A 26,771-nucleotide genomic window follows, 5' to 3' on the forward strand; every position below is an offset into this window, starting at 1 on the left:
TTCCCTCATGGGATCAAAAAGAGTATATATATATTCTTATACTTATTGCAGTCTGCCAGCTGAAGAATATGGCAGTTGTTTATGGCAAGCCGTTTAGGACATAACGTCTGTCAAAATAACGCCTCCACATGTAGATTTTTTACTTCTTCAGGAGTAAAAAATAGACGTCTGAGCGTGAGACGTCATATTTTTACGTGTGCCACGCGCAAAAACTTTGCGTCTGACGTCAGAAGTAAAAAAATGACGTCTGGGTGATTTGCTGCAATGCCAGAGCCTTTGTGCCAGAGTAGACACAGCATTGGCTGCTGGAAACAGGAAATGCAGCCGCTATAGTTGCAGCAGAAGAAACAAGATGCCAGAGCAATGTGCAGCATATTCCTGCTCAAATCGGCGGACCATCGCAAACAGGGCTCAAATCAGGGGGATTACTTTTCACAAATAAGATTTAACATTATCGTACTATTGGTTGTATTTTGTGAATGCAATATTACCAGAGAGTTGAAAAGGAGCAAGGATCTTTGTTATTACTGTATGTAAATCGTAGCCAGCTAGCTAGGCTACTTGCTAGGTGTTCACCCGGCTATGAACTGAGACTTGATAAGTCATATTCCATAACACTGACTTACATTACAACTGACACAAGAATGCTATTGTAGAAAGTAATCAAATATTACTAGTATAACATTGGCCGGCGAATTTTACACAAGTGGCACAGACTGTAGCCTATTATCGGGCAGTTGCTACTTGTAGCTTAGCTAGTAATATGTGTTGGTGGTAGCTTCACTATTTCCTGAATAAAGTAACTTTTCAATAGCTTAACTTCTTTATATGAAGTAGCTTGGCCAAACAAGCTACACTTTTGTCATGTGAAATTAGCACAATTTAAAGTAGCTTCCTATGTAGTGAACTAGCCTACTGCTGTGTTTGTGTTACTAAGCTTGCTACATTTGATTGGGGTGGTAGTTTTGTGTAGTGAAGTTTTATTCATGGCAGAGTAACTGATAGTTTCGCTCACTACAATTCCCAAGTAGCTTGCCCAACACTGTATTATTCACATGTAATTCACCCTAACAAAAATAAGATGCATCTCAAATCCCTTTTTATTCATTTATTTATTTTATATCTCCCCAGAACAACTGCCTTGCTCAAGGACTACCACAAATGAGCTGAACGGTCTCCTCACACCCCTGGAACTGAGGAAGGTGCAGCTCTACATTGCATTACTGCAGGGCATCTGCTAGACTGTGACTGAATATTTGATTTATTCAGATGGACTTCAAAATTACATAGTTGCTCTCCGTGGTGCTTGTAAGACCCACTGTTGCGGGCATGTGTATGTTGTAAAATTATGTTATGATGAGTTTAATAAAGGGCCCGGTCATGTGTAGCGCACAGAGGTTGCAACGGTGACGGGAAGAGTCAAAAATAAAATTAGGGCGGTGCAAATCTCACTGAATGCAGAAGTTACTGTTGGGTGGTTGCATTGGCGGAGCGAGGGGGTGGCCCCGAATCTCTTTTTTAAAAGCCCTGAATCTTTTTTTGTATGTGTTTTCAATTTCCAACGATTCTAATTTCTAATTTAACTTCCCCTCGGTTTCTCTATAAATGTTACAAAATGTAGCCTACTATTACTGAGCAAATATCCCTTACTTTCAAAGCCCAATATTGACAGATAATCTGATTTCCCACACGATGAGTTTAGGCAATGCCAGAGCCGAGATGTAGCGCTTTACGTCATAAACCTGGCAGGAAAGTTCAGAGCGGCGCAGTCAGTTTAAACAGCAAGCCGGTAAGAAAAACTATTGTCAAGACATTAGGCAATTAGGCTACTGTACCCCGGAATACAAAAATAAACTTCAGAAAGACAGAAAGTTTGTTGTACTGTATTCTGTAGTCTCAATGACCGAATCAGTAGATATACCTGTTGTCAGTTGAGTTCGTTCAATTAATTTATTGTAGGCTAGTAGCCTAGGCAAATATGAAACAGAGATGTAACGTGGCTACCGGCGGGATTTTGAACTTGCATGTTTTATGCAATTTTGGGCAAAAAGTACTATGGGATTGATGTGTTCTCCATTTGAGGATCATAATCAATTGCGGACGTGCACAGACAGCTCAGACACAGAGCGCATATAGGCCTAGGTTAGGCTACTTTCACTTTCTAGAGCGCATTCATTAGGCTACGTAAAAGATGCTTCATACTAAAACAACGATCAAACATTATCAAATGTATCCTGACGTGTTGTCACAAAGACTTACTCCAATTAGAAAATCGAAACCAAAATCATGTAAGTGTTCTCTCATTGACGCCTGTAGGAGATAATATCGTTGATCCAATTTTGTAAATTCGTCGTCGTAAAGTTCAATATGAGAGTTTAAATAAAGCCAGTCATACAGCAGAACATTTTATTCAATATTTTACACCTACTAAATCATCAAAGTAAATTTCAAAACTTTTCAGCAACCGTGAGTCATAACTCGTCCTGACTGGGGCAACCTATAAGCCTAATACGTCCCACTCTGATGAAAATGATTGGAAAGAAACCGTTTGCATGATCTTAGCTCCTCCGGCCTTGTGCCGTGGGAGAGGCCCGTCCCACCTTACCCGGAGGTGGGGGAGGGGCGCCCTCGCACCGAGCCCCTGCGGGTCCGGGCTGGGGGCGTGCCGCTACCCCCGCAAGCTCCGCCCCTGTAGCCTACCTCTCCCAGGTGCAATCATTATCACCTAGCCTACTCCTGAACAATGCTGAACTCAAATCTCGAAACTCGCCTGTCAACACCGGATAATGCATTATCATAATAATAATTGAAGGAATAACCTACACTGTAAAAAGTTTCTGTAAATTTACACCCAGATTCTAACATTATTCACCGGTTTTCTTTAATAAACAGGACTTTCCGGTCATTAGTAAGACTAATATGTAAAATCAGGCTCCAACACTGTTATTTACCACGCCCGTAATGTTTATTCTGGAACACACGTACTTCCTGTTATCTATTAACGTTACCTTCGTTCTGGTGATGGGAAGCTGTCTGCTGAGAGAAGACGATACGTTGGAATCATACCCAAACCCATCGAAAGCCATCAACACAATAAGGTGAGTTTATCTGTCACCTTTGACCAGAAATACAACGTTTGAAAGCACACTGGTCATGTTTATATTAAGTTGTATAATACAACATCTCTGAATGTTACCCTGCTGAAACGAAGTTAGTAGCAGTGCTATTCAGCTAGCCAAGACCGCGCTTTCGCCCTTCTTAAGCCATGCGTTATCGTTATCACTACACTTGTCGATCAAATTTTACGTTTCTTCATTGCAATCTGGAGCCATCTAAATGTATTGGTATGTGTAGGGTATGCGTAGTTTTTGAAAGTTTGACTCGCGGGATTTACCTGCTATAACACGTGCTTGCTAGCTAAGTCTGCTTAGCATCATCAGTTTAATAAACCAGTGGCCAAATAAACAATATGGCACAAACGGATCAGTGTTGACTGCTGCTTTCAGTGTTTACTTGTATGCATGGATTTCGCCCGTGCTGGTAATTACTTAAAGTTGTGTTAAGTCCTTCAGTTTAGAAAGCTAATGCTAGTTAGTAGCCTAGCTAGCTCTCCATAGCAGAGGTGGTTGCATGACACGCGTATGGTATTCCTCCCGAGTTCATTTGAGCTAGCGGCATGCAACAGGAAGATGTTTACATGTCAGATATGTGGGCCATACCTAAATTCATGACAATATACCCAATATAGACCTTCCATGCTGTGTTCCAGATTGGCAAATAAAATTTAAGAGACATGCAGGTCTTGGATTTCCCCTGGGGATCAATAAAGTATCTATCTATCTATCTATCTATTTATCTATCTAGGTCTTTAGACGCACATATATAGAAACCATAAACAATGTGGTTTTGATAAGACGGACACTATTTCAAAAGCAAGCCCCCTTACTTTGCACACACATTCCTCACACAAACATCTTATCAAACCCGCCTCATCACTTTTAATCATTCAACGGCAGACACACACACACACACACACCTTTCATACTCACCTTACAGACAACTCACATTCACTCACTCCTTACATGCATACACACACACACACTCAGAGATTACATTCACTTTCTCACTCACACACATAAACACACACACACACACACACACACATCACATCACATCACAGAGTTGTTGAGTGCCTTTCTTTTCTTTTGCTAAGGGATGTGCGACCGTAGCTGATGTTGAGTCTTCCAAGCCTACCTGTGACGCCTCGCCTGATATTACTAGGTATGTTTGTTTTCATTCACTAGAGTAATAATGATCAACATATACATATTTAAATCAACTTTTGAATACTAAATGTTTTTTTTTCTGTATTGAATTTTGTTTGGACAAAATCCTAAAATGAATAATCATAGTTGACATGTGGATCTATATCTTAAATTGAATATGATAAATTATTTTTTTCAGGTGAACGACAAGGTAATCATCAAAAGTGGATGGTCAGCATTGAATCCTTAATCGTTTGTGAAGGGTCCAACCTCGCCACATTTCTAACAGGCCTTGCGACATGTTTCTCCACCTTCTACATTCTGAATCTGCAATATCAGGAGGAGGCAGCGGGCACCCTTGAATTCATCCAGAGGTAAGTTCATGTCACACTTTCGAACCAGAATTTGTTTTAGGTGTGGTATGTATTGGGGGGTTGTGTAGTAGTCTACTATGTAGTTATAAGCACTACTATGCAGGATTACACCCTCTGTAGAGAGCAATCATGCATAGTACTGCTGTAATAACCACAGAACACTATACTTCTACTTCATACAACTGATTAAATCAAATATAAATGCAGTTACAGTTAGTAATAAATGTCAGTTAATTTCATTGTGAGAAAGTGTGTTAACGTTACAAATTCACATCCGATTCATTCACTTTGGCACAATTTTCCTCTACATGAATCCTAGTGTACCCTATCAGTTTTTGTAACTCTCTCTCTTTCTCTCTCTCTCTCTTTCTCTCTCTCACAGAAAAAAGGCCCAGAAGAAGCCTAAGAACAATCACTAATAAGTAAAGTGAATGTTATACTTGATTTCTCATGAATGTTACTTGATTTCCTCCCTGATTATCATTTATACTCATCTCTGTACTTTAAATTCTTCTGGACATAATCTGTCAGTTTATTCATTCTCACATGTACACAAGCCCAATGCGATGCAATGATATTGATAATTATCTGTGATAATTATTTTGTATCTTATTTGATTTTGAAATAGTACTACTGTAGATAACATGTCTACATTTTACATATATATGTGATACACAAGCCTAATGCAATGTTTTTATTTTCCATGATAATTCTTTTGTACCTTATTCACGATTTTTGAAATACAACTAGATCACGTGTCTACATTTTACATTCATACGTGATACACGAGCCTAATGCGATGTTTTTGTTTTTCATGATAATTCTTTTGTACCTTATTCCTTGTTTTTTGAAATACGATTTTCAAAATACAACTAGATAGCGTGTCTACATTTTACATTCATACGTGATACACGAGCCTAATGCGATGTTTTTGTTTTTCATGATAATTCTTTTGTACCTTATTCCTTGTTTTTTGAAATACGATTTTCAAAATACAACTAGATAGCGTGTCTACATTTTAAACGGGCCTAATGAAATGTTTTTGTTTTCCATTGTAATTCCTCTGTGTCTTATTGCCTGTTCTTTGAAATCCGATTTTCAAAATACTACTATGTATCTACATTTTACATTCATACATGATACACGAGCCTAATGCGATGTTTTTATTTTCCATGATCATTCTTCTCTGTCTTATTCCCTGATCCTGAAATACGATTATAGTCAGTCTACATTTTCCAAAATTACTATTTATCTTGCTTCATGTCCCTTCATCTTTCAAAAAGATTACTTTACTGTTAGACTGTCAAGTAAGTGCTGTGAAATAAAATATCTGTTAAATTACAAATAAGTAACTGATGTGAAAACATGGATTTTTATCTTTAAAATGTTGATTTGAGAGTGGATGAACTCAATATATGGCACTTGTTTCCTGTAATTGTAAAAAAATAAAGACCTGTTGTGTAACTAACGCGAAGATCACATTTTTTTCATGAAACATGAAAATTATGTTATACAGGAATTTAATGTTATGGTAGTCTGCCGTTAAACAACGGGAAGCTCCTGGAAATCCCGCCAGTTGTTTCCTGTTAATTTACAGGAAATTAATGTTGTTATTTTACATTAACTTAACGTTAACCCAGGGCACCGTTAAATAACAGGAATCTCCTGGAAACTCTGCTGCCAGTTGATTCCTGTTTTTTTACGGGATAATTTCTTACAGTGTAGGCTACCTCTCGCTCTAAATACACCCATTATCACAGTGAGACATTATACATTATGAACACAAATAGTTACTTCAAAACTTCTATTGACACGTCATATTTACAGGTTTTTGGTTCATACTTTTTGGTATGAGGCAGGTGTGAAGACTCAATACAAATTTAATTGAGGACATCTGTACGCACTAACTCTTTCTTACCATGCTGTGTTTATAAAAATGTCTTTACTTTGTATCGCACCAATATTGCTGCCCTCGCAGCACCGAGTCACTTAGCTATAGGCTAAGTAGCCTAATAAGCAAGTAGGCTAAGCTAGTCTCTCAGCTATACCAACAGGTGTGCTGTATGTGTTCTGGTGGATGATAAATGGAGCGATGCGATGGGCCAGCTTATCAAACTTCCCAGCAGACAGGTGAACATACTCGTGGTGCTTTTTCCTTCATCAGCTCTTCCTTCGTTCAGTGCTCGCACATCCCACGTTCTTCTTTTCTTCAGGAGTTTCAGGCTTCTTTGGTGGTTGTGTCCTACTTTCAGGCTCGACGTACCGCCCCCAGTTGGTGGGGCAGAGTATCACAGTTAATCCGTAGTGCGCAGGCGCTAACCTTAAAGATTTAACGCGCATTCAGGACAGCAGAAGTTGGAGTATGCTTCACGTCCACGGCAAAAATGACGCACGTCTTGGACACGCACAAATGTGACGCACGACCATACCAGAGCCTTTAGTTATAAATATATGCATATTTAAGGGCAATGCAAGGATTTTGTATTTAATTAGGTGTGCCCGACCGATTTGAGGGCCACTTGGCCCAAATATGCCAGGGTCGTTTTTTTGTCCCAGTCCGTCCCTGATCATACCTGTAGCTCATCGGGTAATTAGTGCCTTTCTCTGCCGCCTACCACAATTTGTGAACGTTCGCAACTGACTGCATACCATACCTGTCAACACTCCCGTTTTTCCTCGGTTCTCCCGTATTTTAATGTCATCTCCCAGCACCCTCCCGTTTTGTTATTCCTCCTGGAAAACTCCCGTAATTTGCATAGTCATCTAACTTCATTTTAAAATCATTGATCCATTCATTTTTTCTATTAGTCTGACATCTCTTAAGTTGCCAGGTGTATGAAATACACCCTACACATACACAATCACTTAGTTTCAATTTCAACCGTTTTGTCATAGGCTAAAACCTGGCAACCCAAAACCCAAATAAGGAAGCGGGTGCCAACTGCGCAGCCTGAGTCTTGTCGTAAGCAAGCGGGCTAATTGAATGGCCTACTCCAGAAATAGCTGGCTGCTTTTTAGCGCCGTGTTCATCAGGTCCCGGGACACCCATCTGAGCCTCCATGGACCATGTCAACAATGAATGAAAATTAGCTTATTATTAACACGTGTTATCAATTTGAGCGAGTATGCTACACATCATTTTTTTTCTAAAGATACAGGACTGCTGCAGACAATGACCTGCCAACCACCATAATGTAATAGCAACCCAAGACAATGAACTATGAAGCTGTCCTTATAAAAAATGAAAAAAAAAAATGGTCTCGGCATGCACATGCTTAGTCCAATGATTCAGTGACAATATAGGCTACTCAAGTGAATAAAGCAATTAGCCTAATAAATAAAATATTTGTCTCACTCCAGTGTTTCCCACAGAATTGAATTCTATTTGTGGTGGTAGGTTCTCAGAATTAACTTGAATGCAAGAGTTTTTAACAAATTAGCGCAGCGTGGTTATGATGCTAACCAGATTTAAGCACAATTTAGTACAACCTGTAAAATCATTGTGTGGTGGTCAATGGTGATAATGTGGTGGGCCACCACAAATAAGTCAATGTATGGGAAACACTGCACTCAGTACATATAGGCCTACATCTCGTAAATTGGTGAGCCATAGAATATCCCAGTGTCACGATTATTATATTTCAAGATTCCAATCTATCCCACCTAAATATGAAAAGTTATTTCTACTGACAAGGGGGTTTCCCTTGATATGGCTGACATAAGAGACATAGGCTATGCATTATACTTTCCCAGATGGGTACAAATCCCTGACTGTCCTGAAAAATAAACAAAAACAAGATATAGGATGTATAGATTACAATGACAAATTCATGGTCTCAAAGGGTTAATGCTTCTTTCCATTTTTTTTTTTTAACAAGTGAGTGAGTGCACCCCCCTGCCTGTAGGCAGCCACTCTGACTAGTCAAAGGCGATTCAAAACGAGTCAGAAAAGTCGAGACAGGACCAAAATTCCGGTGTCCACCACTCTAGTTCATCCAAAACAAACCAGAAAAGGGACTCAAAGTGCTAAATACTGTAATTTTCCTTTAACAGCCTCAAATATTGCAATACTTTGTGTGAAAGTGAAAGAAAGGGAAAGTGTGCGCACAGACATGAAGAGGGTGAGTTTTTATGTTGTAAAGATATCACAACCAAAGTGTTACACTTCCTGTTGTTTCTCCTTGATAACAGATAAAATTCACAAAAAAATTCATGTCAGCAGTTCTAGTGATATGTCCACGCACATCGTAGACTGTTCCTGATTTTTTTCCCCTCTTTCTGTCAAACACCATTTTTATGAACAGTAAACATATTTTAGGGTTACCATGAAGTAGAACGTTTTGAACAAGTGTTAGCACAAGGGCAGTAAGACAGAAACATTTCTCACATAGCAGCCCAGGATAGAAAAATAAATTTCCTGACAGCAATTCGACAGGCAGTGCCAATGACTTGGGCTTCCTGTACAATCCAAGAACTGTAACTGAAAATGGCCAAAACAACCATCACTAAGTGACACACACACACAAAAAAAATCAAGCTTCGTGTATTGCTGAAGAGGTGTGAAAACCACATGCAAGTGAGAACAGTGTGCTCTTTGCTCTTCACTCCATTCAAAACAAGGACACTGCAGATGAAGGTGTTGCCACTGTTTGAGGGGTACGCTTACAAAATAGCTAACTCAGGAAATGGCATCATGCCTGAATGTGTCGGCTCAGGTTATGCAACCACACCCATAACAGAATCATGACTTATGAATTATGATTATAATTGGCTGATTATGATCATTATTACCTTCAAAGCAAGAAAGTCTACATGTAAAGTTGATTTGAGCATGAGCATGCATGTATCTGTTGGTAGTCTGGCTTTCACCAGACCAAGCTCAATGTTTTAAGATTGAACATTAGTCTGGGGAGTCCGCTATGTATTTTCTACTGCACAAGAGGCGTTAACGGGCATAGTTCAAATGACTCTGTACGCAATTGGATAGTCATTCACCAATCAATGACCAACAAACCGGGTGACGTTTGCAGAGCGACATGAAAACTCCAGCTCTCCCGCTATTGTGATCGTTTTAAACCTGCCAATATAGCGCGCCAGGTGGATAAGTCAGTTCGTGATTGGCCCCCACAAAAGTGTAACGGAAGCATGAGAAAGAGATGTACAGGTTTTCAGCCTGAGCTGCAGGGCGGAAAAGAAACCGCCGTCAGATGCCTAATCTGTTGGTTGTTTTTTCCCCTCTTTTACAGTGTAAACAATAATGGTTGTACTCACAGTCTGACGAGCCAGACCCACATCAAGATGTAGGGTCTGGGAACTTACCATTGGCTGCAAATTACATTTGCTGCCGCTAGGGTGCGTCTAGATTTCTAGGCTAAGTTGCATGTGTAACGTGTATGAAATATGCATGAGCTTCCCTTAATGGAAACAAATGAGGAAAAGCCTCTTTTACACATGCATTTAAAGGAGAAGGAAGAGTCATTCAAAATGTGATAGACTCTAAAAAACTTGCCTATACTCTATGTACTAGTACAACTTCCTCTCCTTAATCTGTCTGAGCTGATTGAGGGTGGAACCCTTTTTGCTTCACATGCAAGATATAATTGATAAGCTTTCTCCTTCTTTAAGTAGGTTACCAGTATAGCGGTCTTGTCATTGCTGGGCTACCTGTGTTAACCACAGCCTGTGGCCCCATCACATTTCAGTTAGGGTTAGACCGAGAAGTGAGTTCCACTGAGGCATCAGTGTAGGAGCACTATGGTTGCATGCATTTTTGGCACACGTTTACACAATGTTTACCAGGCTATTTGTTGACTGAAGGCTATTCAGAGCCAAAGGTGGGATTATCAAATAGGAGGAGTCAATGTCATACAGGTCACAGCCGAGACCAGGGGGCATATCATGACCATGGAGTAGTGGCAACCTTGCTATGAGAACTCAGAGTGGTAAAGCTCATAATATGGGGCTGATGTTTTAAATCCAGAGTTTTTTCCATCCATTCCCCTTTGGATGGAAAATACATAAAAGAAGACTGGACAGTTATTTTTGTATAAGTCCACAATATTCATGGGAAAACACTCTAAATGTTGATATTTAAACTACATGGTAAACATCCTTTTGTTTACCCCAGACAGCCAAAGAAGCACTTCTTAGTTTTAAATATTTGGGTGGCTTTAGACAGTACAGTCTAAAACACACGTGCAAGAATATAGACAATTGTCTACACTTTAACTTTTATCCTACTCCATCACTCCACTGGAAGAAGAACTAGCGTGATGATGACTATGATGGTTTGAGTCTCAAGTAAGCAGACCCAGGTAAAAAAGTAATATACTTTAGTGTGTTAGAAATATGATTAAAGTACATGAAGTATAAAGCAAGTATGCTTACACTTTTTGTACTTAATGTAAAGTATGTTTAATGTGTACTTTTAGAAAGTATACTTCAAAGTGGATGTTATTAAGTTCAACTTCAGTGTACTAAAATTAAATATACTTATTGTGCAATATTCAAAGTGTTTTTGTAATGTAATGTACTTTTTTAAAGTGTACTTTGTTGTTAGTGTATTTTAAATGGTTAAGAAGTTTATTTAGTTTAAGTGTATTAAATTGCTAATACTTAGAGTTGTAATATAGTGTACTTATGGAAAGTATATATTTTGGTAGGTCTAATACATTGTTTGTATAGTTTCATAGTCATAGTATTAAGTTCAACTTCAGTGTACTAAAATTAAATATACTTATTGTGCAATATTCAAAGTGTTTTTGTAATGTACTTTTTAAAAGTGTACTTTGTTGTTAGTGTATTTTAAATGGTAAAGAAGTTTATTTGGTTTAAGTGTACTAAATTGCTAATACTTAGAGTGGTAATATAGTGTATGGAAAGTATATTTTTTGGTAGGCCTAATACATTGTTTGTATAGTTTCATAGTCATCTCACCTTTAATAAAATACTCATGTGTGTTTATGCCTGATATGTCAGCCGCATGGATGGCAATGTGCAATAACCTAGCCTAGACACACTGATCTATCAGTTTTGGTCATCAAATAATATTTTTTTCTTTTGTTGATTTTGTGTCTTAGCAAGGTAGTAGCCTATATGTTTGTGATGTAGTAGAGGTTGTGAGAGGATGAATGTGGCATTTTGTTAAATTTATAGGCAACACAGTTAAATGTATAGGCAGTCCAGTTGACCAATAACATGGTTGTTTGAATTTGAAATGGAGTGGGCGGATCTGTGCAGCTTTCCAGCAAAATGTGGTGTGAGCAAACATTAACGTTATTTTATACAGTCTATGCTTGTAACTTTATTTGCAAGACAGATGGACTGTAGAGACCAGAAAATGCATACGTTTACGGTCCGTATAAGGTTACAGGTTTGTCCAAATTAAATACCATAAATTCTAGTCATGCCAGAGACGTTGGTCCTACAGAGCCAGGACTCGTCATATGAGATAACAAGGGCTGAAGCCAGTTGGATCTAAAGTGCCAAGTTATTCGTTATCAGGTGAGTCCCAAAGCATATTGTTAAATGATTCTGATGTAGTTTACTCTTTATGACCTTCGGTAGTCTTTGGAGAAGTTAAATTGATGGCTTAGCAATCTTTCAAGAGTTTGTTTTTATCCTTGCTAGTAGCCTACAAGCTAGCAATGCCAGATTTTTTTTTTTTTTTTTTTGCTAGCCATGCCAGATCACGTTAGCTAATTTAGCTAACGTTAACGTCATAAACGTCGACCAGATCCCTATCAAGAAGAAAACTAGCAGCTAACGTTACATTAGCCTGCTTTGTGTTTGTGGGATTATTGACAAGCGTTGGCTAGCACTAACGTTAGACAAACTATGATGGAAGAAAGTGTGTTCTTTATTAAGCAACATTCGCCTAAAGTTCACCAATGTTATTTAATATTATAGTGTAGGCTAAGTTAACTCACAGAAAGGAGGATGGTGCTAGGCTAGTCACACTTCACATTCATTAGGCATGCTAATGACATTGTAGCTGTTTTTTATTTAATCATGGAGACATCTTATAAAATGAGTCTACAGGACAAATTACATGCATTTTATGAAGTAGAACGTTTTTTTCCACCATTGATATTAGAGGGGGAATTAAACCTGGTGTTGTACTAAGTTAGTGCTATGAAGCTTAGGCTACATGATTGATATTATGCCTTGGTTTATGCGATAGATTTAGATTTTTTTTAATTATTTGTGTTTGACAGAGCATTCCAGTTCATTTCATGGTAGTGTTTGTAATTTACCTAGTTTTAATCTGTAGCCTAACTATGTTTTTACAGGTGTTCCTGGACAGTTTTGAAACCGAGATGTCTGAACACCTCAAATAATCAGCAGTAAAGGTAAATATTCTTCATCCAGGACCTTGTCCCATTACTCTTAAAGCATAACTCAAGCCAAAATGCAACCTAGGGTCTTTTTGTGAATGTACCTGAGTCAAACTTTCGTTTGAAAGCATAATTAAGTCAGAAGCGCCACCATTAAGCTTGACTGTATTGTCGTTTCTGGGTCAAATGCCATTTTGAATGGGAGTCGTAGGGGCAGAACTATTTTGATACATGATGATTTTGATTCATGCATCAAAATAATAGGCTAGTGCCCCTACGACTCCCATTTAAAATGCCATTTGACCCGTAAACGATAATACGGTTGTATTGGAAACAAAGGAATCTAAGGTAATCAAATGCAGAAAACAGGGTGGTTGCACTCATATCGGTGCCAAGGTGCACAACGCTTTAAGGAAAGACTACCTGGCCAGGTCTACCCATACCAGGATGGCAAACAGATGGTGTCAATACCAATTTGACCCATAAAAAGTAAATGGCAAATAGGTACAGATAATCTGTATTAATCTCATCATTGCCAATGGATTTCTGTGTAAAATATTGTTTATCTTGTAAAATGTTGTCCATCTTCTTTCTGTTCACAGACAACAGAGACAAATTCTCTAATACCAAGGTCAATGCATTTGACTGCGGTCCAGCCCCGGGTTGCCACCTAAAACTTGTATCTTGGAACTGGAAGATGGTGTGCTAGTAAGGAAGCTAGCTACCACAGCCTTTGCCACCACATCTCAGTGTTGGGAGGGAAGTTTACTCACTGCACAACTCTACCAGCTGTACCTTTCCTCCTCAGCCATGATCCGTAACCACCATGGTTTTCTTTCTGGGCCAGAAGACTGCAAACAAATAAGCAATAAATGATCATGCATTACAAATTTAGCCATGTTAGACTGTTAAGTTGTTGGCTTGTAGGCTGGGTGTCCAGTAAACAATTTCAAGCTTAGAGGGCAAATTCTCTCACCTAGGAGGGTAAACAACTTTTGTTTTTCATGAAATCTGCATTTTGAATTGATGGTCTACCAATGAGGCTGTAGAGTATCGCGACACAATAGTGGCAAAAAGCACTTGCGCGATGAAACATGCATTCGGGTGTATTATATTATATATTATTTCACACACATAGATATTAAATGTGTGCGCACAAATTCTCGAAAAATCTATGCATGTGAAATAATATAATACGCCCAAATGCATGTTTTATCGCGTTACCACATCCAACTTGAAAAGATATGCTCAAGAGATCCATAACTTTCAGAAAAATGTTTTACTTTTGTTATGGATGAATATTATGTTTTGTTTTCATTCATGTCAATAAAATGTTTTTCTCCTAATCAAAGTGTAATTTGTCATGTAACAGAATAGGTAGAGTACTAATAGTACAATTTTAAATCACACTAATATTATACTTAAATTGTATGCCTTTATAATGCTTAAAGTATCTTAAGACTATACTTTTATTAACATAACTGCAAACTTTTAAGGCACTTATTGTAGTCAGGAAGTACATTTAAAATATTACAGAAGCATGCCAAATGAATAGAAATGAGGATAAGAGTGTATTCAAAGTACACTACTACACTATTATTAGTTATACTGTAATGCCTTTTAAGTACATTTCCAATACACTTGGGATGTTACAAAATTGTACTGTGACTGTGTTTCGAATGCTCATAAAATCTGTTTTTGTATAATGTACTTAAGAACACGTAAAGTTTGAAAAAAGTTGTTCCATTTTAGCACACTAATTACACTCAAAGTATAGTCAAGTTGGTATTAAGTTGAACTTAATACATAATTCAATGCACTTAATTACACTTGGATTTGACGAAAAAAGTACAAACGGTACTTAGTACACTTTCAAAAAGTATACTTTTAATAGTTTTTTTTTTACCTGGGGACTCTAAAGTTGCATGGCAACGATACTGTCAAACAAAAACTATCTATTCTCCACCTCAAAGCAAGAAAGAGGCTTATGAAAAGCCGGTGAACAGATGGCTGTTTCACTATTACTAAAAAGCAGGTCAAAGGTGGTCACCAAGGAGTTCAAAACAAATGGAGCTAACATGGACATCAAAGTGATAAAAAAAATATATATATTTGTGGTCACGGTCCATAAAATGTTGTTTCAGAATATGGTCCATCCTGATCCATGCATTATAACAATTGCTGCGAGCCCTTGCAACCACAAACACAAACATGATTCATCACGGATATGTTATCAATTGCAGAACAGCCCACATCCTTTTGAAATATGGAAGTGTAAGTGAAACAGTCTTCTAGAAATTTTCTTTTTACCCATTTAGATAACGGCTAAGATAAACTATTCAAGGGAAGCGTGTCTTTATTGCGTTCATCTATTCACTAATAGCACCACCAAATCTGTGATTCCATGATTCCAATGGTGAAAATAGACTATGGGGAAGTTGCTGGGCCCCTTTGTCAGTTAGCGGTGATAGATATGTGTGTGGGCAGAGAGTAGTGACACATGGTCCAACATGTGCCTTTGGCAGTGTTGTGTAGTTCCTGTTTTGTTCTGTTTCACATCAGACCCTCTCTACGCGCCCCTTGCGCCTCATTTTGAGGTGTGTTACGGGGTGGACGTCAACAGGTGTAAGTTTTGGTTTGTTACAGAATGTGTTATGTTTTGTATTCTTTAAATAAAATACAACAAAAATAAGTGTATTTCCAAAAAAGATGTGTGGATAAGAAGGATGCAACATACTGACCGAGCACACCATGTAACACTGCTGATGTGTGTACAGAAAATTGTGATAAAGAAATGAAATTTCTGGTTATGGCTGACCTTCAGTTGTTGCCTCACTTTTGCACAAGCACTATGCTGACAGACTCTATAGTCTTTTTTTAAACGTATAAACGACAAGAAAGGTCTAGTCCTCATATCATTATTTCACCGCAGGTGATTTGATACAAGATAAAGCTAGAGGATGGGGGCAGTAGCAGTTGTTGTCTCACTTTTGCACAAGCACAAATTCACTTCAATGCTGACAGACTCTAGCCTATTCTGAAACTTAGAAACGGCAAGAAAAGTTTAGTCCTCATATCGATGTTTCACCGCAGGTGCTTTGATACAAGATAATGCTAGAGGAGGGGGCATAATGTTGGCCATAGCCCTCAACATGTGCCACATACTTTCTGCTGTAGATGAAAACATGAACAAGAGAGAGAGAGAAAGAAGGAGAGATTGAGAGAACTTTGCACCGCAACACAGGAAACTAAGTCACCATAGTAACAGAGGGATAGGAATCAGACCGCTCCTCTACATTTGACTCTCTGTAGTTGGCAGTCGCTCCTATGCTGGACTCCACAGGACGAGAGGGACAGTTTGCAACAGTGCCATGCTAAAAGAAAGACTATTGCGGATCAAACATTTTCTTTATTTTCACAAAAATAAAACGTTACTTCTCTGGTAAGTGACCTCATTACATTAAATGTGAGAAGTGACTACTTGATGGCATCAAAGTATTTTTTTTTCTATCTACAGTGTCTCAAGATGTTTATGTAATAGTGTTTGTGTGTTTTTGGATGATGATGGGGATAATCCCTGATATCTATGGCAACTCAAATAGTCATTTGAAGTTATCATATACAGTAGGTAATGTGGGAGACTACACAGTGTACATTTTGATCAGTCCATTTTGCATGTAGGACAAATAGGCATATAACTTCTTGGTGCAAATTAGAATCTCATAATTGTATAACCTTTTAGTTAATTTGATAGATATGCAACTGACTTTTTACATTTTGTTTTTTACACTCAGCACAAATGAAACAACATCATCTATGCTTGTAGTGGGTTTTTTGAGACACCATGACCTAAAAACAAACATGCACCAATATTTGTGTTCATCTATGTTGCATCTGCTAGACTATTTGCCTGGGAGTCTAATCATTTTAAAGAAAAATGAATATATGTTTTCCCTCCAAACAAGTCATATTGGTAACATGAACTCAAACTCCGATCTCTGAAATCATGCGAGGGTGTCAAGGTGTGAATATGGGCAGGAAACAGATTTTTGTTTGAAACTCCGATCTGGGGAAAACAGATTTCAGCCGTTTGAACTTCAACAGGAGGGTCAGACATTGTTTCGTGCCACTAATGACTGAGACACCACTTCCTTATCCCATATAGCCTTTGTGTAGTGACCAAGGCCAGCTAACCACGAGGGAGGTCTTACCACCAGTGCTTCGAATGTGGCCACATGTAGGGTTGAGACTGATAACCAACACCCACCCTCTATGTATGTAATGAAATAGTATAGCCGCAAGTGAAAGTGAAGTAAACAAAGTGAAAACAATTAAATTACCACCCTCATCAATAATGACACATGATACTTCCCTCATGAAACCAGACTTTGAAGAGCATTCAGGAAACAGTGTGGTCTAGCGTACCAATCTCATGACTGCCTTGTGTCTTTATCTTACAGATAGCAGGGCTTGTCCACTGGCTCTATGGATGAAGCAATGGATATGGACCAAAGCACCAATTGCACCAACGCCACATGTACAAATCTGTACGATCACCGACCAGTGGCGCGGGTTCTCATGCCACTGTATTACTCAATCGTGTTTTTGGTGGGTCTCTTTGGTAACGCCTTGGCATTGCACGTCATCCGTCCCAACCTGCGCAAGATGAACTCCACCACGCTCTACTCGGCCAACTTGGTGGTTTCGGACATCCTGTTTGCTCTCTCGCTGCCGCTGCGTGTGGTCTACTACGCGCTGGGCTTCCACTGGCCCCTGGGCGAGTTTGCGTGCAAGGCCACGGCGCTGGTGTTTTACATCAACACCTACGCTGGGGTCAACTTCATGACCTGTCTGAGCGTGGACCGCTTCATCGCCGTGGTGCTGCCGCTGCGGCTGTCGCGCTTCCGCAAGGTCCAGCGCGTCAAATGGGTGTGCGTGTGCGTGTGGATGCTGGTGCTTGCCCAGACCCTGCCACTGCTGTCCATGCCTATGACCCATGCTGAGCCCGGTGGCTACGTCACCTGCATGGAGTACCCCAACTTCGAGACGGTGCCCAACCTCCCGTTCATGCTCATCGGCGCCGTCTTCCTGGGCTACGGCATCCCCGTGGTCATCATCTTGGTCTGCTACTCGTGGCTGTGCTCCAAACTGCGCCTGTCGGCCAAGACCAACCACCTGACGGAGAAGTCCGGCCGCAACAAGAAGGCCATCGGGGTCGTCCTCTGCGTCATCCTGGTTTTCGTGGTCTGCTACACGCCCTACCATATGGACCTGCTGCAGTACATGGTTCGTAAGTTGCATTACGATCCTGACTGTGGCGAGCTGCACCGCTTCCAGATCTCGCTGCACGTCACCGTGTGCCTGATGAACCTCAACTCCTGCCTGGACCCGTTCATCTACTTCTTTGCCTGCAAGGGCTACAAGAAGAAGGTGATGAAGCTGCTCAGGAGGCAGGTGAGCATGTCCTTCTCCAGCAACGCTCGCACCTCGCCCGAGGAGTCGTCCCGCGACCTTGACCACAACAGGGTCCGTCTCTACAGCAGGGGTGAACACCACTGAAAAGACCTGAAGAGTCCATGCCGGGCGTTTAGAACTCAGGGGGTTCCGGGAGGGTTCCAGAATACAGAAATATCTGCAACCATACATTATCTTTTTTTTTCTTTCCTCATTTGAAAAAAAACAGGGCTTGAGGGTCATATGACTCAAACTTCTATAAACTTCTATAGAGTCATATGACTCAAACTTCTATAAAGTCAACAACAACAGGAAGAAAGAAATGACAGCTACCATGCTTGGACTATATGATGACCACATATGAAGGGAATCACGATGAACTGTCTTAAAAAAAAAACAGATAATTACCGGTAGTTTTTTCTAAACAATTATTGAAAGACACAATCATAAAGTGGGATAAGAAAACAGAGGCTGCTAAAATGTAACCTGCCACAAACTTTGTTTATTTTGCTATGTACAGTACATGACTGTCCTTTTGATAATGAACTTTTCACCACATGTAAAGTGTCAATCTGGTTCTTCACTTGCTGAAGATGAAGTTCCTTTGCTTGCGGTTTCTCAGGGTAAAGAACAAACCACACAGAACAAATTAGGGCGTTTTGAGTGCATTTAGTGCTCAGGATCAAGTTAACTGTTCTGATGAGAATTGTTTATAAGTTAATGATGCAAGATTTGACAAGTCATCCCAGATACCAGTTACTGTTGAACATTTGGGCTTAATGGAGAGTGCTGAATACCTTGTGATTTGGTCTGATGAGGACTACAGAGCAACGGAAAGTTTCATGTTTCACCCTGTCTTGTATTTGCATCTATGTTTGTTCTCTAGAGATCTCTGTGCTCTGTACACTCACTCTTAAAACAAAACTGTGTTGTCCCTATTTGGACATACTGTAGATATGTGGTAAAAACAACGCAAGTTGTGTTGTTTTCAACACATTAGTTTTAAGAGTGCTGTTTGACATCTGGACTGTGGTTGGTTTTTTTTGTTTTAGTCCGTTTCTTTACAGTACATCCATTGCCACCTAGTGTCTGCTGTCAAGGGTTTGAGGGCTGATGACGCACTCACATGGCCACCATCTAAAATGTCGCTCTGCCACAGTGGGTGGTTGTATCAGCAGTTTAACTTCCTGTGGTACAAAGAGAAGAAATAAATACTCTTGCCTAATAGACATTATGGAACCCAAGTATGTAACCCAAGAGTGCTTGATCTCTTCTTTTCTTTTTTCCTCTCTTTTCATTCTTTTTTTTAGAATAAAATCCTCATTTTTACGTGACCTATGCAATGCTAATGGGAAGCAACATTCGCTGAAGTAAAAACATGATTTGGGTTAAATCTGGTTTTACATTGTTTACATAGTTTTGATATGATATGTTTTGCATATGAATTCATATAATTTAAAAAATGTGGATCATGGGACATTGTGCTTGTTGAGGAAATAATACACAGCCTGTGGACTTAACCTTAGTGTGGTGAAGACACAAGTGTAAATGTCAGTGAATGTCATTTACATGTAATTTACATTCATGATTGCTGTTATTACTGGTATGAACATGTGCCACGCAGAAAATATGATTCTAGTTTCCATGATGTCTGTTGGTCTGGCACACTTCAAAACGCAGTTACGAGTTTCTACCTCTAGATGGGGGTGTCAAGCAGGACAATTATACAATACAACCCCAGCTCAATTGGAACACAAGTGGTGTCATGTCATTTCTGCTGATAAACAATAAACTCCTCAAATCACACCATTCTTAATCTGCACTTCTTCATAATTATGCTGTTTGTATAAACAGGTTTTCCATGAGTAGACCAAGAGCAGCTTTGAGCACTGACTGACCCTCAAAAAGATTGAAGAGGATGTGGTGCTGAGGAGCACTCTCACTGTCAGACTAACAACAATCAGATAAACAATTGCACAGTCCATACGTATGCTAGCGTGAGCCCACTAAAACCCAAAACTGAAACACTGACAGGAATTCAGGTAACTCATACTTGAAAAATAGATCTGTGCCAAGACAGATGGTCTGGCTCCAGTGTACCATAATTTGTGGTATAATTAAAAAAAAAAAAATAATGAAAACATTTATGGCATAAATATTGAATTTCAATCTTAACCAGCAGTATAGAACTGTGCAACTGAACTCATCAAATGCTAATACTAGCAACGGGGCCAGCTATTACACTGCTGTATTATGTGAGAAGTCTGTAAAATGCTTGCGTGGTTTCATTTCATTACTGTATCACGTTGGTATGTGTGATCACCATGAAAAGAGAAACGGAGAGGGCAAATGGAGAAGTGTACATGTGTTTTTTTCTCCGCTCTGGGTTTCCACTGCACCCTTCACAACCATGTGATCAGCACACCAGTGGAAACGGTCACTCAGAAAACATGTGTACAGTGTGGTAGTCATTTCAGCTTTCGGCTTGTCTTATTCCCATGTGTATGGAGCATGGCGCAGGTGTTTGTGTACTGTACATTTCCTCTAGCCTAGAAATCTAGACGCGCCCCTAGCGGCAGCAAATTGGCTCGTCAGGCTACATTTCCTCATCTTGAAACAACAACGTCCCTGTGAGTGAGCTATTGCCATACATGATCTGCTCCGGATCCTGGTACAGCTCAAACATTTTTTTTCTTGTGTCTCATCTCCCAGCTCACTTTGCCCGACCTGGTACCACACGTCTGTAGAGAGAGAGAGAGAGAGAGACAGAGAGGAGGGAGGGAAAGAGAGAACCTCACAGAATCAGCATGAGACATCTACTCCAAAGATTTGAGTTCCTGTTTATATAGCAACTGCCACAACATCCTGTTCTTAATTAAAACTCTGCAATGCCAGATGCCTTCTCCTGCCACCTGCTGTGCCACTCTCCCATGAGAGCTAATGTACTGTGACAAACCCTATTTTTCCAATCAATAACCAGAACCCAAACCTGTCAGCTCTCTGCCAACAAGTACGCTCCACTTTCTAATCACACATTATTGTTATTATTATTATTCGTTTTTGTTTCTTTCCTGAGGAGGTGTACTTGAAGTCATTTTGTTCCATTGGTAAGCGACTAAGTGGAGGCGACACAGGAAGTGGTGGTGTTTTTCACAGCCCCCTGTGTCGGTACATGCACATGCAGAAAACCAAGGCAGAACAAAATGGTTTATAAATAACTTCCGTCTCGTCACCGCCACTGTTAGTACAGTGTACAGTGTGATGGCTGCTGGATAGAGAGCAGGTCGCTCTTTGTCTTTGGATGTTTTGATGTGATTAAACACAACACGGAGGATGATTAACTAAAGCTCACACAAAGTAAGGAACTCATGTCTTCATCTTTGATTCAAATGGAGTTGAGTTTAGGAGCATGATGAAAAAAGTCAGTGAAGCGAATTGAAAATGAGTTTGTGTAAAGCCTAGGCCTTCGTATGTTGGGTGTAGAGGTTTACTATAATAGTTTGCCTTATAAACTGTTAGCATCTGAGTTTCAAAGTGAGGTAAAGCATTACATATCACATATGTGTTTCACTGCTCATTACTTTTCTGTGCGAGGTGACACAAAGTTCGACACTTGAAAGGGGAGTGTGGGGGTCGTATGTGTGTTGGCGTGGTAACGTGTTTACTGTGAGTGGTCTTGTCGGAACTTCCACTCATGAGATCAAAAGACCTCTTCTTCTCACTTCTTCTTTTGCACTGCCATCTTCCTTTTTTAGCCTATTCGTAAAATTCACTGTTTCCTTTTCTTCTCAGACCTTTTTATTTCTTGTTGAAATATGATTTGATAACTTAACCTTTTCGACCCTCTTTGCCTGTTTGACACTCTTACTGTCTCCAAATGGGCCGAAGACTTCATTTTGTTGCCTTGGAACATGTCCAAAGTCTTTCATCAGAATGTGCATTAGCCACAGATTTGTTTCCGATTCAGTGCTAAATTAGACATAGCAGCTTCTTTGTGTTAATATATACAATACGCATCACAGTTCAGAGGTGTATGTGGTCTTTCTGTTTAGAGTAATGCTAAACAAAGCCAGGCACATGTCTCTTCCTGCCATAAAGCAGCTTGTTTTGCACCCTGTTTACAGTATACAAGGAAAGTTTTGCTCTCCCAGATGTCAAAATCCAACTTCCTCATCTGTTAACAAATCTCACTTTCTCTTTGGTTTGGTCACGCAGATGGGTGAAGCAGCCATGAACGAGACTATCTCCGTAGCAATGAGCAGGTCCACGGTCCTTGCACCGGTGGAGTACCGCACGGCCGGCCTGGTGTTCTACTGTTTCCTCTTCATCATCGGCTTCTTGGTCAACATCACGGCGCTGTGGGTGTTCGCCCTGACCACCAAGCGGCGGACCTCAGTCACCATTCACATGATCAACGTGGCCGTGGTGGACCTTGTCTTCATCCTTCTCCTGCCCTTCCGCATGATCTACTACTCGTGGGACTACTGGCCGTTCGGCGACATGTTCTGCCGGGTGACCGCCGCACTGACCGTCTTCTATCCGTGCATGGCGCTGTGGGTGTTTGCGTTGATCAGCGCCGACCGCTACGTGGCCATCGTCCAGCCCAAGCACAGCCGCGAGCTCAAGAGCACTCGCAAGGCGGTGGTGTCGTGCGCCGGCGTCTGGGTGATGACGCTGGGCTGCACGGCGCCGCTGCTCTTCCCCGACGAGGACCCGGACGCGGTAGCCAGCCACAACTTCACCACGTGCCTGAAGATGCGTGACATCGAGCACCTGCGCCGCGACAACCCCATCAACTTCGTCCGGCTCATCTTCTTCTTCCTCGTGCCCATGTGCATCATGGTGGGCTGCTACGCGGTCATCGTGGACAACCTCATACACGGCCGCACGTCCAAGCTCAAGCCCAAGGTCAAGCAGAAGTCCATCCGCATCATTGTCACGCTCATCATCCAGGTGCTGGTGTGCTTCGTGCCCTACCACGTCTGCTTCGTCTTCCTGCTACTGTCGCCGGACAGCAACGAGGTCTACAGCGGATGGGGCGCCTTCACCACCCTCCTGATGAACCTCAGCACGGTGCTGGACATCGTCCTCTACTACATCGTCTCCAAGCAGTTCCAGGACCGCGTCATCAGCGTTATCCTCTATCGGAACTACCTACGCAGCGTCCGGCGCAAGAGCATGCACACCAGCAGTGTGCGCTCGCTCAGCAACCTCACCAGCGCCATGATCTGAGAAGGGCATGCTGGGATTGACACATTGGCACTGGATGATTGGACATTGGACGATGGGCATCAAAAACAAATGACACATTGAGTCTCATTGTCTCATTGTGCAGGGGCTTAGGGAGATATAGACACAATGATCTCAGTTGGGCAGCCAGCTGTGATGGACATCCTAGGGGTTGGGTGGATGGATGGGATGAACGACTATAGAGTTGATGGGCATCAAACAAAAAAAATGACTTGGTCAGCTAGTCTCATTGTTACCAAGCCTTAGGATGCTACAGACATTCAGTCTAAAACATATAATGAGATGTTATGGTGAATGATTTGAAATTGCTGTGTACAGAGATTTAAAAGACAAATGGGACATGTTTAATGAAGACCAAACTGACCATGGCTGGGAAATACATTTAAGCTCCTCTTGTGAGTAATGAATTGCATTAGTTGCTGTAAGGTCACACATTGGTTGATTATTTCTGCTTATAAGTTTTGAACTTCCGCTTTGAGGCTGAACTTCAGGAAAGTAAAAACAAACTGTCTGTGCAATGTGAGACATAACTTTGATTTGTGGGAGCAGAGAAGAGAGAAAGATGAAGATTGTAATTGTGAGAAGCGGTGGTATATTATTGATAAGATAAAAGGAGAGAGACATATGTATTTCCCCCATTACATCTAAGGTTTACGTTTGGCCTTAAAAGTGTTATTATTAGCATACATATTAGGTAGATGGACAACATTGGCACCAAAGTTCAAAGGTCAGGTATGAGCTAAACCAGGCGCGTAACTGAAGTGTTCCGTTCGCTACGCGTAAAATCCATTTTAGATGAATGGTCTATTTTTTTCGAACGTACGCCCCTCTGTCACGTCTGGTGTAGCTACTTCCATTGATTATAATGGAAGCTAATTGTTGCAGCAGACGCAACGCGAATAGAACGTATCAGTTACGCGCCTGGTGTAGCTCAGCCCTCAAACTCAGCACGCTGTTTGTGCCACTACATGTGCATTGTCCCACTCAGCTCACTTGGTTTTTAAAGGCACACTATGCAAGATTTTCACCTTTATGAAGCCAATTTGTTGGTAAACAAACTTGTAATAGGCGAATTGTTCACCTAGCATAGCTATAAAGCATAGACGTAGCGAGTCCCTACCGAGAAAACCAGCCATGCAACTTCCAAGAGCGGCGCCGCGACAAATCTCGCGAGAATCGTGAAACATTACCTTGTCAGTAGGTATAGCTCTTTGGAGATATTGTTTGCCTGTTTTTAATCCTTCACCTCCACAACATAAGCATTTGCATTGTGTACAGGGGGGGGGGGGGATAAGTCACAAGAAGTTTGCTATTTACAATAGCAGAGTAACATATAAATACATCACGACTCTAGAGGGAGCTCTACACTTGCCAAAAATACCTAAACCTGCATAGTATACCTTTAAAGTTTTCAATCATGATATAGCCATTAGAAGAGGGCTTCGGATTCTCTTTTCCCTTCAAACTCAGAAGGAGAGGATGATTTTGATGCAACCTCACCAATTTAAAAAATGTTTGAAGGAGAATCCACATGTGGTTTAAAAAGTTCTCTCTACACCTGGGGTTAGGCATAAATATTCAAGAAGATGGAAATGAAAGCAGAACTGAGAGATTCAGTTGTCCACAATGTTGCTTAATCACAAAAGTGGAACCTGAATATGCATTTCATGATTTCAGGGGAGCAAGGATCTGTGAGGAGTGAAACAAGACCGTAGTCTAATCAACACACAACGAAAGAAAGCTATTACATTTTTTGAGTGCATTGGGTCTACTTGAAAAAATATCTGTGGACGACAAAACCATTAATCTAAGCTGGCTCAAAAATAAAGATTTGATCCTGCCATACAATAAAACAAAACAAAACTAATACAATGCAACAGAACCAACAAAAGCAATAGAAGCAGACAGTGCTTCAGCCATTTATATATGTATATTTGTATATACGTTACAACTTGTTGACAGCTGGACTCTGTCGAGAACTTTATGTCTTAAGTCTGTGCAACTTTTGTTCAAACTATTTTTTCATTAATAAAATATATAAATATGAATATACTGTTTCAATGAGTAATTTACAAGAAATCATCATGAGTACCATAAAGAGGAAGTGACTTGATTCTTGGCATATCATGGTTCTTCTTTTTTTTAACAGCAAAACTGTGGTATAACATTACTCCACACCTCTCCATTCATGACGGTTTGTAATATCATGATTGGTAAAAACTTTGAAAATGTTGGCTCTGTCTCAAAACATAATTTTTTATTATGCCAATTACGAAGTGAAAACCACTAAATTATGTATTCTAATACATTTCTGCTTATAATGTCAGTCACAGCGACCAAGGGTATGAAGGCAAGTACCTTTTCATCCAGGGGGAGGCACTGTTGCTCAGGACACATTATGTAAGTCCGTGGCTGACCAGTTCTCACCACGGCCAGCAGGTGGCAGCCCTCTACAACAGGCAGTTAGTATTCACATGCCCTGGTAGGCCTGTACAGCAAGCCTACAACCACTAACTCCACCATAACTACTTTACCGTGACTACAGTGTGACAACTGATCTATAACAAATTAAATCAAAGCATTAAAATACACCAAATGGAGGTCTTATCGCGAATCAAAGGAAATGGAAAAATGTGTCAAGACAACAGCTCCCTCCGGTACAATGAGTGCAATGATGAGAAGAGGTACACTCGGACCGAGAAGAGCGAGATAAGCATCAAAGCCAGCATTAAAAGAACACACAGCAAGGAGATGAATGATAAAAAAAAAACTACAGGAAGTGAGCTGGATTATTGACAGAGGAGGAAGAAGAGGTGAAGGAGTGTGTGAACGAAGGAAGGGGTGTGTGTGTGTGTGGGGGGGGGGGGGGGGCAGTGTAGGCTCATTTCTCCTTTCAGCTGTGGGTTCATATTGCTCTGAAGAAGAAATGTTGATAGGGGTTGCTACTGTAAATGAGCAGTGCTTTTAGAAACAGAGCTGTCAGGACACAAAAGGCAGACACTCTTTCCAGTCAGTGGTGATTTTTAAGGGAGACAGAAACAGTGCATGTTATGCATCAGCCAATCACACCAGACGGATGCCCCCCCCTTATC

General features: G+C 40.5%; 2 protein-coding genes and 1 long non-coding RNA gene across 3 annotated transcripts; all 3 read left to right on the plus strand.

Moving 5' to 3' along the window:
• The first annotated feature begins 2,827 nt into the window (after positions 1 to 2,827).
• LOC143100327 (uncharacterized) lies at positions 2,828 to 6,107 on the plus strand. Its single transcript, XR_012981899.1, has 4 exons — positions 2,828 to 3,098; positions 4,214 to 4,281; positions 4,465 to 4,639; positions 5,022 to 6,107. It is a non-coding gene; the product is annotated as an uncharacterized LOC143100327 (long non-coding RNA).
• Positions 6,108 to 16,097: 9,990 nt separating this feature from the next.
• gpr183a (G protein-coupled receptor 183a) lies at positions 16,098 to 20,235 on the plus strand. The gene is made up of 2 exons (XM_076263396.1): positions 16,098 to 16,417; positions 17,436 to 20,235. The coding sequence occupies exon 2, from the start codon at positions 17,461 to 17,463 to the stop codon at positions 18,532 to 18,534; it is 1,074 nt and encodes a 357-aa protein (XP_076119511.1). The 5' UTR covers positions 16,098 to 16,417; positions 17,436 to 17,460; the 3' UTR covers positions 18,535 to 20,235.
• Positions 20,236 to 21,637: 1,402 nt separating this feature from the next.
• gpr18 (G protein-coupled receptor 18) lies at positions 21,638 to 25,727 on the plus strand. The gene is made up of 2 exons (XM_076263397.1): positions 21,638 to 21,786; positions 22,645 to 25,727. Exon 2 carries the CDS (start codon positions 22,645 to 22,647, stop codon positions 23,659 to 23,661), a length of 1,017 nt encoding a protein of 338 aa, XP_076119512.1. The 5' UTR covers positions 21,638 to 21,786; the 3' UTR covers positions 23,662 to 25,727.
• Positions 25,728 to 26,771: the final 1,044 nt, after the last annotated feature.

This window comes from Alosa pseudoharengus, unplaced genomic scaffold, assembly GCF_046254945.1.
Source record: "Alosa pseudoharengus isolate Yale_2024_CS ecotype anadromous, Long Island Sound unplaced genomic scaffold, YU_APseudo_1.1 YU_APseudo_1.1_scf_3, whole genome shotgun sequence".
Taxonomy (NCBI): Eukaryota; Metazoa; Chordata; class Actinopteri; order Clupeiformes; family Clupeidae; genus Alosa; species Alosa pseudoharengus.

What these genes read in the sequence shown, in the direction of transcription:
- gpr183a (XM_076263396.1), top strand. Translation starts at nt 17,461, where the DNA reads ATGGATGAAGCAATGGATATGGACCAAAGCACCAATTGCACCAACGCC.
- gpr18 (XM_076263397.1), top strand. Translation starts at nt 22,645, where the DNA reads ATGGGTGAAGCAGCCATGAACGAGACTATCTCCGTAGCAATGAGCAGG.